Source organism: Corvus brachyrhynchos, unplaced genomic scaffold (assembly GCF_000691975.1).
Source record: "Corvus brachyrhynchos isolate BGI_N302 unplaced genomic scaffold, ASM69197v1 scaffold114, whole genome shotgun sequence".
In the NCBI taxonomy this organism is placed as follows: domain Eukaryota; kingdom Metazoa; phylum Chordata; class Aves; order Passeriformes; family Corvidae; genus Corvus; species Corvus brachyrhynchos.
The window spans coordinates 1,896,636-1,908,603 of NW_008238337.1; the positions used below are offsets into that span (position 1 = coordinate 1,896,636).

At 49.8% G+C, this 11,968-nt stretch overlaps 1 protein-coding gene across 1 annotated transcript in view; it reads left to right on the top strand.

Annotated features, from left to right (window-relative positions):
- The window catches only part of DHX37 (DEAH-box helicase 37), a gene marked incomplete at its 5' end in the record, with an annotated part of 14,147 nt that continues 2,179 nt past the window's right edge, over nt 1-11,968 (top strand). Inside the window, 24 exons of the mRNA XM_017734701.1 lie at nt 1-177; nt 880-992; nt 1,150-1,477; nt 2,114-2,262; nt 2,535-2,627; nt 2,748-2,844; nt 3,204-3,317; nt 3,706-3,807; nt 4,299-4,413; nt 4,523-4,618; nt 4,956-5,032; nt 5,551-5,689; nt 5,924-6,000; nt 6,614-6,846; nt 7,295-7,406; nt 7,995-8,101; nt 8,483-8,671; nt 8,787-8,911; nt 9,164-9,280; nt 9,392-9,564; nt 9,927-10,041; nt 10,479-10,616; nt 10,943-11,037; nt 11,499-11,572. Coding sequence (XP_017590190.1) covers nt 1-177; nt 880-992; nt 1,150-1,477; nt 2,114-2,262; nt 2,535-2,627; nt 2,748-2,844; nt 3,204-3,317; nt 3,706-3,807; nt 4,299-4,413; nt 4,523-4,618; nt 4,956-5,032; nt 5,551-5,689; nt 5,924-6,000; nt 6,614-6,846; nt 7,295-7,406; nt 7,995-8,101; nt 8,483-8,671; nt 8,787-8,911; nt 9,164-9,280; nt 9,392-9,564; nt 9,927-10,041; nt 10,479-10,616; nt 10,943-11,037; nt 11,499-11,572 — 3,155 coding nt within the window. The remainder of the gene's footprint in view (nt 178-879; nt 993-1,149; nt 1,478-2,113; nt 2,263-2,534; nt 2,628-2,747; nt 2,845-3,203; nt 3,318-3,705; nt 3,808-4,298; nt 4,414-4,522; nt 4,619-4,955; nt 5,033-5,550; nt 5,690-5,923; nt 6,001-6,613; nt 6,847-7,294; nt 7,407-7,994; nt 8,102-8,482; nt 8,672-8,786; nt 8,912-9,163; nt 9,281-9,391; nt 9,565-9,926; nt 10,042-10,478; nt 10,617-10,942; nt 11,038-11,498; nt 11,573-11,968) is intronic.

Below are 11,968 nucleotides of genomic sequence, written 5' to 3' on the forward strand. Positions count from 1 at the left end.
CCTTCAGATGGAGCAACGCTGAAGGGAATTGACGAAAGTAATGCCCTGGTCCTGCCAGCAAAAAAAGCAAAGAAGAAGAAAGTCGTGTGTGTTGTGCAACAGCAGAAGAAACCCCTGAGCAAGAAACAGAAGAAAAACCTGCAGAAAGTTTTGGAGCAGAAGGAAAAGAAAAAACAGGTAGGTTCCCCTCCCTCTCAGTGGATCAGGTGTTGCAGGAACGTGTCGTTTCTGGGTCCAGGTTCCTGTTGCAGACCAAGTGTTGTGGAGTTCATCACTGGCAGGCAGTGACATTAGTGCGTTTTAAAAGCACTCTGTGAAGCAGGGGGTGTGAGCAGCTTTGGCCTGCAGACCTTGGTGCACCCCTAACGCTGGCCTGTCAGTGCTTCTGAAGCGCTTATTGTTTATTTTCAGTATGGAAATAGAGCTTTTCTGTCTTTGGAAAACCTTTCCAGGCAAAATTCCCAGTCCTTTTAGTGCTGGAATAATGGCTTTCACAAAGGAGCTCTGGTTTTGGAGGAGCTTTAAAACTGTGTCTGCCTGACCTCCTGCCAGTGCCGTGTCCCACGTGAGGGATTTGAGGAGAGGCTCCCATTGCTCCAGGCCTCATTCCAGTGGTTGAGTTCAAATCCTGCTGTTTGAAGGGTGCAGCTGAGCTGCTCATTGCAGTGATGTCAAGTCCCCATTTCTATTTTTGCTCTGGTACAGAGCTGAAATCTTCATCAGGGAGGACTGACCATGGAGCAGCAGGAAGGTTTTACAGCTGCTCAGCAGGATTTGCCAGAGCACAGAGCACACCCTGTAATGCTCAAGTGCAAATCTTGAAATGAAATTATTTCCTGGTCAAAACAAGCACAGATTTTGGTTGTTTTCCCTCAACAGCGAGCTGAGCTGCTGAGCAAGCTGAACGAGGTCCAGGCCTCTGAGGCAGAAATGAAACTCCTGTTCACTACTTCCAAACTGGGGATCGGGGAGCGCATGTATCAGGCTAAAAGGTAAAGTGCTTTTTGGGTAGAACCCTTGGAACTGATCACTGTGGTTGAACGGCCACATTCTGACATTCTTGACTGTTTTTCTTGTTGGTGCAAACAGGTTTTTCAGGATGGATGGAGTTCAATAATTTGCTATTTTTGTCTGATAACATAATTCCAGGGTGACACAGGAGCCGAGGACTGATGTCCCTGAGAAGATCAGGAGCATCAGTGGTGCAAACAAGAGAAGGCACAGCTCAGGGTCAGAATCGGAGCCTGAGGAAGAGCCCAGCAGCTCTGAGGAGGAGGAGGAAGAGCAGAAACAAGATGCTGAGAAGTCCTCAGCCAGTGCTGTGAATGCTGCTGAGAAGCCAGAGGGAGGAGTGGGGAAGGCAGGGGCTGAGCAGCCGCCAGCTGGTCCCGGTGCCCCAGCTCCCCAGACAGCCCCCAGCAAAGCACCCTGCAAGCCTGCAGTGTTCATCCCTGTGGACAGGACTCCTGAGATTCAGGTGAACAGCACAGTGCTTATCAGGGATGCTGGAAAGGATGGTGTATTCATCCGTTGGGTGCACTCAGGGTCCTTGTTCTGGCAGCTGGTGCAGGTCTGAGCTTTAAACCTGTCTGGTTCCAGCAGAAGGGAAACTTGGTTTGTTTTGGGATATATAAGCATTTGTCTCTAGTTTTACATACAGAATCATTAGCAGTCCTTTATTGTCCTTTGCTGGAAAATCTTGTGAAGTCCCTTTTAGCTCTCCATGGTGCTGTATCTTTTGCTGGATGGTTTTGTCCCATTTGTTATAGGTAGGGCATCATGTAGAAGTGGGAAAAGCTCTGCATGGGTCTGAGCAGACGAGACAGTTGTGAAATGAGTTTTCCTTGAAGTATTCTATTTAGAGACTCAAGGGACTCTGAAGTTTCACAAATTAAACTTGCCATCTGTTTTCTGGGAAGCTGCTCTGATGACTCTGGTTCTCAGACATGCTCGTGCGGCATTAACTGGTTTAGAGCTTTCCCAGCCACAGGCTTGCAGGATTCCTTCCTGTGGGTTTTGTGGTCTGAGCAAGGTAACAGTTTTCAATCCTGAGGAAAACAAAATAAAGGATTGAGAAACAATGCAACTAAAATCTGTGTTTTACACTGTTCAGGAAGCAAGGCTGAAGCTTCCAATCCTTGCTGAAGAGCAAGTGGTCATGGAAGCCATTAATGAGAATCCCATTGTGATCATATGTGGAGAGACGGGAAGCGGCAAAACCACACAAGTGCCTCAGTTCCTCTATGAAGCTGGATATGCCAGGTAGGAATTGGATTTTATATGCAGCAAATGGAATTGCAGAGACAACATTTTGGGAAAAACATTGCTGTAATCCGTGCATCTTCAGATCAATACACATAGAAGGGAATCCCAAACCTTCCTTTCTGTTTTTATTCTAACTATAACTAAGACTGATGCTGTGTGAAGGATGCCACTTAATCTAGAACCATGGTGAGAAATCCTCTTGTCATTTTGCGGGGTGCTTCTGTGTTGAATTGAAACAACCCACCCTTTCCTTTTCCTCCCCTCGTTAGTTGCAGTGGCACCATCGGGATCACGGAGCCTCGGCGCGTAGCTGCGGTGTCCATGTCCCAGAGAGTCGCCAAGGAGATGAACCTGTCTCACAGGTGAGCTTTAAAAAGGCTGAGACCCCTCTGGAAGATGGCACTGAGATGCTCAGTGGGTGACATGGACTTTCTGCTTCTCCCCATGCTTCTTCCCGTGGCTGCCCTGGTGTTTCCCCACAGAGTGGTTTCATATCAAATCCGATATGAGGGGAACGTTACAGATGAAACGCAGATCAAGTTCATGACGGATGGTGTGCTGCTCAAAGAGATACAGAAGGTGAGTTGCTGTCCTCAGTGTTATAAAAGGGGAAATTTTTTGTATAGCTGGGAGGAGAGGCCAGCGTGGATTTGTTGCCAGTCTTTCAAATCAGAATCCCTTTCAGCACCAGGGATTTATTTCATCTCTACCTTTGATATTCCTGCCCAAGTCCTTAAACATTACATTATCTTGCTGTGTAAAATGAGAGCAAGGAAGAGACCTTTGGGAACCAGTTTGCTTTGTGTGGGGTGAGCACATTAAACTGTGTGACAGATACAGCTGTGGGATGGGGGTCAGTGCTTGTGCAGCTGTGGGGTGTCCTGACTCAGATGTCCTTGGCTGAGGCCTCCCGTGCTGAAATCGCTCTCTCTCCCCAGGACTTTCTGCTTTCAAAGTACAAAGTCATCATCATTGATGAAGCCCACGAGAGGAGCATGTACACAGATATCCTGATAGGGCTCTTGTCTCGCATCGTGCCCCTGCGTCAGAAGGTGAGAGGGGCAGGCTTCCTGCACTGCACAGGGATGTGCCAGGCAGGGGATGTTAGACATGAAAGGGCTCTGTGAGGGGGGACTCTCTGTGATGTGGAATTCCATGGGAATCTGACAGAAAGGATGAAATAACTCTCAGTGAACATGTTTGTCTTTCTGTGTGATTGAAGAAGCACAGAGCCTACACAAAGGGGGAAGTAGCACATGTCAGTACCAAGAGGTGACTTTCCAGGCAAAATCCAGCTCGTTTGAGACTTACAGTGCCATGGGACACGTGTAGATAATGGAATCCCAGCAGCCTGGGAGAAAGCAAGGTGTTGGTTGTTGCACTGGCTGAGCTTGGGAGGACACGTTTGGGGCACAGGGTGACAGGTTTGTGTCCCTGCAGAAAGGGCTGCCCCTGAAGCTGATCATCATGTCTGCAACTCTGCGAGTGGAGGATTTCACTGACAACACCAGGCTGTTCTCTGTTAAACCTCCTGTCATCCAGGTACTGTTCCCCTCCTTGGGAGCTGAAATACAGCGAGGGTGGCCTTTGTCAAACCACTTACAAAACAGGGGCACTCTAATCTTTCCAGCTGGTGCTGAAATCTTTCAGATACCATTTTTAAATAATCTTTTTGTTTAGGCTATTGTTTCTTCTGGGACTCTGTGTTTTTCTTTCCACTTTTATCAGAAAACCACCCTGGCAGAATCTGATTATCTTGAAAAACTCCTGAAGTTATGGTTCAGGAGGACTAGAAAGCTTCAATCTGAGTTGATGATGTGAAAGGGAGAAAAGCTGTGGTTTCTAGCATGGTTTTGTGGTGTTCAGAGCAGACAACACCAGTAATTTCTGTGGGTTTGGTGTTTTGTAGGCTACCAAAGCCAAGAGCTGAACAGAAGTACAGGGTGAGCTTTTCCGGCTGTCCCATGAACGCTGTATTGATTGTGCTGGAGTTGTAACAGCAAACAAACCCTTTCTTTGTATTTCCTCTCCAGGTAGATGCAAGGCAATTCCCTGTCACTGTTCATTTCAACAAGAAAACCCCTCTGGATGACTACAGTGGGGAGTGCTTCAGGAAGGTGTGTAAAATCCATCGGATGCTGCCTGCAGGTGAGAGAACTTCGCTGCTGAGAACCTCTCAAATTCCTCATACTGAACGTGCCCAAAGTTTTTGTGTTGGTTTTTGTTTCTTTTTTTCTTTTTTTTTTCCCTCTTGCAGGTGGGATTTTGGTGTTTTTAACAGGCCAGGCAGAAGTTCACTCTCTCTGTAGAAGACTAAGAAAAGCCTTCCCATACCAAAAAAACAACACTGCAGGTAATGCTGTAGAAACTGTTAAACTTCAAATTTATCCCACTGAGAAGTGAGCTGGCTCTGCATCTAAAAATGTGAACTTTTATTTTAAAAAGGCAAGAAAACAAGGTTTGGGGAAAGGGCCCATTGTGGATGATTGTCAGGACTGATGTTAAATATTGTGCTGGTTTGAGTTTGGGAAAAGGTCCCTTCCAGTTGCCCTCTCCCTTCAGTGTGACTATTTGCTTCTTCCACACTGTGCATCCCCAGAAAGGTGGGAGTGGGACCAGACTGCTCCCACTACCTTTTCCAAGAGGAAAACATGCTCAGCTAACAGCTGTTCCACTGGCTGTTTTTGTAGGAGGAGAGGATGACAAAGAAGACTCGGTGGAAGAAATCAGGAAATTTAAGAAATCAAGGAAGAGGAGGAAAGTTCTGGTAATGTGTGATGGGTAGAATTCCTCCAAGAGACAGGAGGGAGCAGGTGCCTCCCTGCAAACAGCACTCCTGTGTAGCTCTGCCTCTCACCAGCTCTTCTAGACTGGCCTGAAGCCCTGTAGCCCACACGTGTCCCCTCAGGAGTTCCAGCAGTGCTGCCCACACTGCTGCAGAGTGCTGAAACTCTGGGTGTTGCGGCAGGAGATTGATTCAGATTGAGTACTGACCACTAAAACTTTAATGGAAGGAGCTCCAGACTTTCTGGCACCAGGGCTGCTCCTCATCTCACCATTTGTTACCCAAAATTTGGACTGATGCATTTGTTACCAAGGATGGTGTTTGGGTTGTGCCCATGCACTTTGTTAGCAGGAGATCCGGATGTTCTGGATACACTGATGTTTGGGACATATCCCTCTGTCACCTTCGGAGTCAGTGCTCAGCTTTGCTTCCAAAGCTGTGCAAAGTGCTGTTTGTGTCCCCCCTTAAGGTGTTGATGTCATCTTTCCTCTCTTTCTCAGACACTCCCCAAAATTGACCTGAACAATTACTCTGTGGTGCCAGTGGATGAAGGAGATGAAGACAGAGACATTGACAGTGATGATGATGCTGCAGGCTCCGACCTTGACCTGGATTTAGGAGATGGAGACTCAGAAGAAGGTTTGGCACATATGAAAGAAAGAATCCCTGTCTGCTGTCACCTGTGAAATGAGTGACATGAGTTGGTTGTCCTGAGCTGATCTGCTGTGGTACCACAGCAGCCCCGTGCCGTGGGAAAGCTGCTAAGCTTTGTACCCATTACCTTCCTGGATTTAATGAAGTGGTGTTTGTGCAGATGTTGTTGGGACTAAGCCTGGAACTTGGACTGAACGGTGCTGGTTTGTTTCCCCACAGAGGAGAAATCCGATTCATCCCTGCCACTGTATGTGCTCCCACTCTATTCCTTGCTGGCACCAGAGAAACAGGCAAAGGTAAAGGATTTATTGCCACAATGGGCAGAAGATCTTACAGATCTGTGTGATCATCACAAGTGAGCAAAAATTCCCATCTTGGACTATCCATCAGCTTGAATGGCCCAGTGGGCAGGTTGGGATGGGATTGGGGCAAGCCTGGCCTGGGCTGTGGTCTCCCTGATGTGCCCCTTCAGAGGTTGGGAGAGATGATCAGTGACAGTCCTGCAGGATCTCTAAATCCATCCTGGCCCTGGGCACATCGGGATGCTGCTGCCAGCAGGGAGCTTGAACAGATTCCTGCATTCCCTCCTGTCTTTGGAGGCAGCAGCAGCGTCTGAACACAGCTCAGTGCTGGTGTGTGCTCCACCTGGAGCCCCTGTGGTCATTTCTGAGGCTTAACTGAGCTGGACAAAGAGCTCCAGAGCTGGAGACACAGAGTTAAGTCTCTGCTCTGGCCCCTGAGTTCCCCTTGCAGTGCCATATGCGCCGCCAGCCCATCCAGGAGGACTGCCTGTCCCTCTCCTGTCCCTCTCCTGTCCCTCTCCTGTCCCTCTCCTGTCCCTCTCCTGTCGCTCTGCTGTGTCCCTCTCCTGCTGTCACTGCCTCTCACACTCCCGTCTGTCTCTCGTAGGTGTTCAGGGCTCCTCCTCCTGGCACCAGGCTCTGCGTCGTGGCCACCAACGTGGCTGAGACATCCCTCACCATCCCAGGCATCAAATACGTGGTGGACTGTGGGAAGGTCAAGAAACGTTTCTATGACAGAATCACGGGGGTCTCGTCCTTCAGGGTCACCTGGATCTCCCAGGCCTCGGCCAACCAGCGGGCGGGCCGGGCCGGCCGCACCGAGCCAGGCCACTGCTACAGGTCAGTGCCCTGCTGGACAGCAGCCCAGGGGGAACAACCAGCCCAGGGGCTCTCAGTGGGAATTTGAATCATCCCCCATCCCACTGCCCTTCCACAGGCACCCGGTGCTGCATTCCAGTGGGAGAGGTGACGCCAAGTGTGAGCTGTCACTGGTGATGTTGGTTTAGGTTTGGCTTCTCAGGGGCCTTTCTCTTGCTGAAAACTCTTTTCATGGCTGGATTCGATTTCACTGTGGCCACATGAGATTTCACCGTGGCCAGATGGATTTAACTCCAAGCTGAGTTAACTTGTTGTGAATAAGGCAAATGCCCCAACGTATAAATAACGATATGGTTATGCAAATACCATCCAGAGCCGCCTTTTTTTTTAATCCCTTGCTAGTTTTTCATGCATATCTCTTGAGTTAAGATTTCTTTTAAGAATCTAAACAGCACTTCTGGTCCACTAGGTTATACTCTTCAGCAGTTTTCATGGACTTTGAGAAGTTCTCTGCTCCAGAAATAACAAAGCGACCGGTGGAAGACTTGATTCTGCAAATGAAGGCATTGAATATAGAAAAGGTGAGTTGGAAAGAGCTTTGTACTACAGCACCCATTAAAGTGGTTGCCCTTAGGAGCCAGAAACAAACAGAAATGTATTTTATTGTCATTGCTTGGAGCTGTGCCTTGTGGTAGAAATTAAGATCCTCAGAGTCCATTTTGGTTTTGCAAATTGCAGAAGCTGCTCTGAATTGTACTAGGCCTTAACAGACATGTTTGTTCAGGTAGTAAATGCTTTCTTATATTCTTAGAGGTTAAAAAACCCCTGTCTAAACAGGGGCTGTGTTTTGGAGATACTGGAGCACTTTCAGAAAGCACAGCACTTAAATTAAACCTTCAAGCAGCCTGCCCTGGGTGGTGCCTGCAGTCAGTGGCAGTGAAGGGTGATTCTGGTATTTCTGTTTCCTCATGTTTTTGTTCCAAGCACTTCCTGCCATTATGTGTCCTTTCCTTTCACTTCTGGCAAACATCCTAAATGTTTTTCTTTGGCACACGTAACCAGAGGGGAGGATTTCACTCCCTTCCAGGGCTTCTGACCGCGCTCAGACCGTTTTCCAGTGGGTGTGGTGTCAGTGATGAGCTGAAGGGCTTTTTCTCCTGTTTCCATAGGTAATCAACTTCCCGTTCCCAACACCACCTCCGACGGAAACACTTGCAGCAGCTGAGGAGTTGCTGATAGCCCTGGGTGCCCTAAAGGAGCCCCCTATGACAGGAAGGTAATACCTGTGGTCCCCCACTAATTTCCTCCACTGTCGAACCTGTGGGCTCTGCTGTGCTCCTGCCTCCTCTGCCGCCTCAGCCCTCACACCCAAGGACGTGCTTTGGCACAGAAAATGGCATCATTTCAGTCTCTGGCTCACCTCTGTTTGTTTCACTGACCCTGGGTGTGTTTGGCAGGGAAGGATTGTGCTGGGAGCATCCATGCAGGGCTGGTGGGAGCTGTGTTAGGAAGAGGAATCTTTCCCCTGGCCTTTGGGACCAGCATATAACAAAGCCTGAGAAAACACATCAAATTAATTGGGTGCCAACAGCAGGAGCACAAACTTGTTCTAATTCAAAGATACTTCATTACATGAGACCTCTTTCTGCTCCCCCAGGCTGAAGCAGCAGCTGGCAGCAAAGCTGAGCTGCCCCATCAGTCCCCTGGGCAGAGTAATGGCCACTTTTCCTGTAGCCCCCCGCTATGCAAAGATGTTGGCGTTGAGCAGGCAGCACCACTGCCTGCCCTACAGCATCACCATCGTGTCTGCCATGACCGTCAGGGAGCTCTTTGAGGAGTTTGACAGGTGAGTGGCTGGGCCTGGCGTGCTCCTCACGGGCTGTCCCTGTCCCAGCCGTGCCTCTCACAGCGCTCTGCCTGCGAGCGCGGCACTCACTGGGGCTGCCCTGTGTTTCTTTCAGGCCAGCAGTGAGTGAGGAAGAGGCAGCCCAGCTGAAGGGGAAGAGAGCGAGGTTTTTACAGATGCAGAAGGTCTGGGCTGGGCAGGGGCCGATGCAGAAGCTGGGGGATCTCATGGTGATGTTAGGTACAGCCCCTGATCCCTGTGCTCCGTTCTGTTCCCCTCCTGTCACCCTGAGCCCTCAGCCTCGCACGGCCAAAGGCACCCTCGTGCTGCAGGGTGGAGCTCAGCAGTGTTTTCCAGGCTGCTCTCTGGGCAGCCTCCAGTTCCCAGTGCCGAGAGGAAGCTGTGGAATGCACACATTGAGTGGGACAGTGCTGCCCCACCGTTGCTTTAATCAGGAGAGCTGATCAGCTCCTCCTGTCTGTCCCCTCCCAGGAGCAGTGGGGGCCTGTGAATATGCTGGATGCACCCGTAAGTTCTGTGAGGAAAATGGGCTCAGGTACAAAGCCATGCTGGAAATCCGGCGCCTGAGAGGACAGCTGACCACAGCAGGTGAGTGGGGCTGGGGAGGGATTGCTGTGTTTATTCTCTCTTGGGGCATGACACATCCACAGAGCTGATTTGTTTCCTGTTGAATCTTCTCTCACCTCTTTCTCCCCACAGTGAATTCGGTCTGCACGGATGCTGGGCTCTACGTTGACCCAAAGATGAAGCCCCCAACAGAAGCTCAAGTGACCTACCTGAGGCAGATTGTGCTGGCAGGGCTGGGGGATCACGTTGCCCGAAGGGTTCAGGCAGAGGAGCTCCTGGATGACAAGTGGAAAAATGCCTACAAGGTAAACAGCTTGGTTGGGCTCAGTTCCTCCTCCCCTGCGTGGCAGAAAGGTGCTCCTGTGCAAAGCCCAGGTTTCTGAGGCTGCCTGTGCTGGCTTCCTGCAGCTTCTCTCTGCAGGATTTACGTTTGCAGTGTTGCAATTTCCTGGTGTTCACGTAGGAAATGCTATAGAGGAGTTAAGAGGTACCGTTAGTTCATCTTGTAAAGTGCTTGGTGTCTCCAGACACCAGGTATTAAGGTTTCCTTAAGTGGTAGTGTTTTTTATAAATATACATCTGAGAGAGACTGGAATGAGATGCAATGAAGAAATTGAATTGTCAGTAACTTGTCTTACTCTGCTTCAATCTTTGTGCCTCCTCACAGACTGCACTCCTGGAGGACCCAGTGTTCATCCACCCAAGCTCAGTCCTCTTCAAAGAACTCCCAGAGTTTGTGGTGTACCAAGAAATTGTAGAGACTACAAAGCTGTACATGAAAGGTGAGTGCTGGGGGCCAGCTTGTGCTGCAGCCGTGGTGAGGAGCTCAGAAGTGCCTTGGCAGAGAGTTTCCCCTCTGTGGTGGCCGAGCGCTCTCTTTACTGAGTGGTTGTGACTCCTGGGATTTGGATCCTTAAGGCTTTCTAGATCTGGATCAGGAGATAAGTTGGCCTATTTTATCTTTTTAATTCGTCTGGCAGAATTGGCTGGAGCAAAGCTCAGCTTCTGAAATGGCTGCTTTGCCCCTGCCCTGCCAACCACAACTGCCCTCTGCTGGTCTCTGAACAGGTTTTTTACAACATGAAAAGGTTGACTTGAAGAATGAAACACAAGTAAATCTGTGGAGATGAGATCCTGACCGTGCCCTGGACCCGTGGGGCTGCCAGTGAGTTGTGGCCCTTGGCAGCAAACCTGTATTCGTTGTGTTTTCCCTCCTCAGGTGTGTCTGCAGTCGAACCCGAGTGGATTCCTGCCCTGCTGCCACCATACTGCCACTTTGGGAAGCCTCTGGAAAATCCTCCTCCCTCCTACTGCCCTGGAACGGGCCGAGTTCGCTGTCACAGGCCCAGTGTCTTCTGTAAGTGTCTGAAGGTGTCCCGCAGGAGTTCTGTCCCAGAGCTGCTCTGGAACTCCTGTGATGCTGCTCTAACGAGGCTGTCACAGCACCAGAAAGGTCAAGCTCTGCTTGGGCTGTCCAAAGAGCTCAGCAGTGCTTTGAGCACCTCCATGGGGTTTGTAGCACGGAAAATGGGCACTTCATGGAGCCCACTGCTCGCCCTGTGAAGGCTGGGGGGCGGTGGCAGTGTCCTCCCTGCTTCTCTTGGCACCTGTGTTGTCACAGCTCCCTGCAAATGTCCCTCCTCTGGGAGCATGGAGGCGACCTAGTGTGGTCTTTGTTTCCAGACCGTGTGGGCTGGCAGCTCCCTGCTGTGGAAGTCGATTACCCCGAAGGAATTGATCGCTACAAACTCTTTGCCAGGTTCCTGCTGGAAGGAAAGGTGGGTGTGTTCCAGCTGTGTCACTTCCTTGGTGTTATCAGGAAGTTTTTAGCCCAGTTTTTGGAGGAGATGAGCCTCGTGGCTTCTTTCTTTGTGTGTGCCCATTCCTCATAGCTTGCTGGTGGTTGGAAGACTTTATTGTGGTTGGTGAGGTGGGGAAGGTGTCTTTAAAACACAAAAGAGCATGAAAAATCAGTATTTCAGTGAAGGAGACCCCCAAATTTAAGTCTTGTTTTTGCAAAGGAAAAAAAGCTAATAGCTCATGTCTTTGTCCACTCTGAGACAGAAGAATTGTCCAACAAACCAGTCAGGACAAGACTTCTGGACACATGGATAGGAGGAAGATGGTAATGGAGAATATGACATGGGAATTTATAGTAGCACAAGTGCACTGATGGTTGTTACCATGTAACAATTAATTTACCTTTTTCATTATGTTCTTTTTGTAACAAATCTTGCAGGTCATTAAAAAGCTGAGCTCCTACAGCCAGTGCCTGCTGTCCAGTCCCCTCATCATGCTAAAGACATGGTCCAAGTAAGTTGTTAAAAACAAACTTCTGGTTGTTGTCTCCACCAAACACTTTTCACTTCCTTTCTGAATTAAAAAAATTCAATGCTGGGAAGGGTGTTGTAGATTGTGATCTTGGCTGTAGCTGCAGGGCGAGGAAAATGAGTTTTCTCACCAAGAAAAGGTGTGTCCCAGGAGAGCTGGTGGTGGTGAGGGCAGTGCAGGACACGAAGCCTGCTGGGCTCTGCTGGGAACTGCTGGGAACTACTGGGCACTGCTGGGCACTGCTGGGCTCTGCTGGGCTCTGCTGGGCTCTGCTGGACACAGCTGGGCTCTGCTGGGCTCTGCTGGGCTCTGCTGGACACAGCTGGGCACTGCTGGGCTCTGCTGGGCTCTGCTGGGCTCTGCTGGACACAGCTGGGC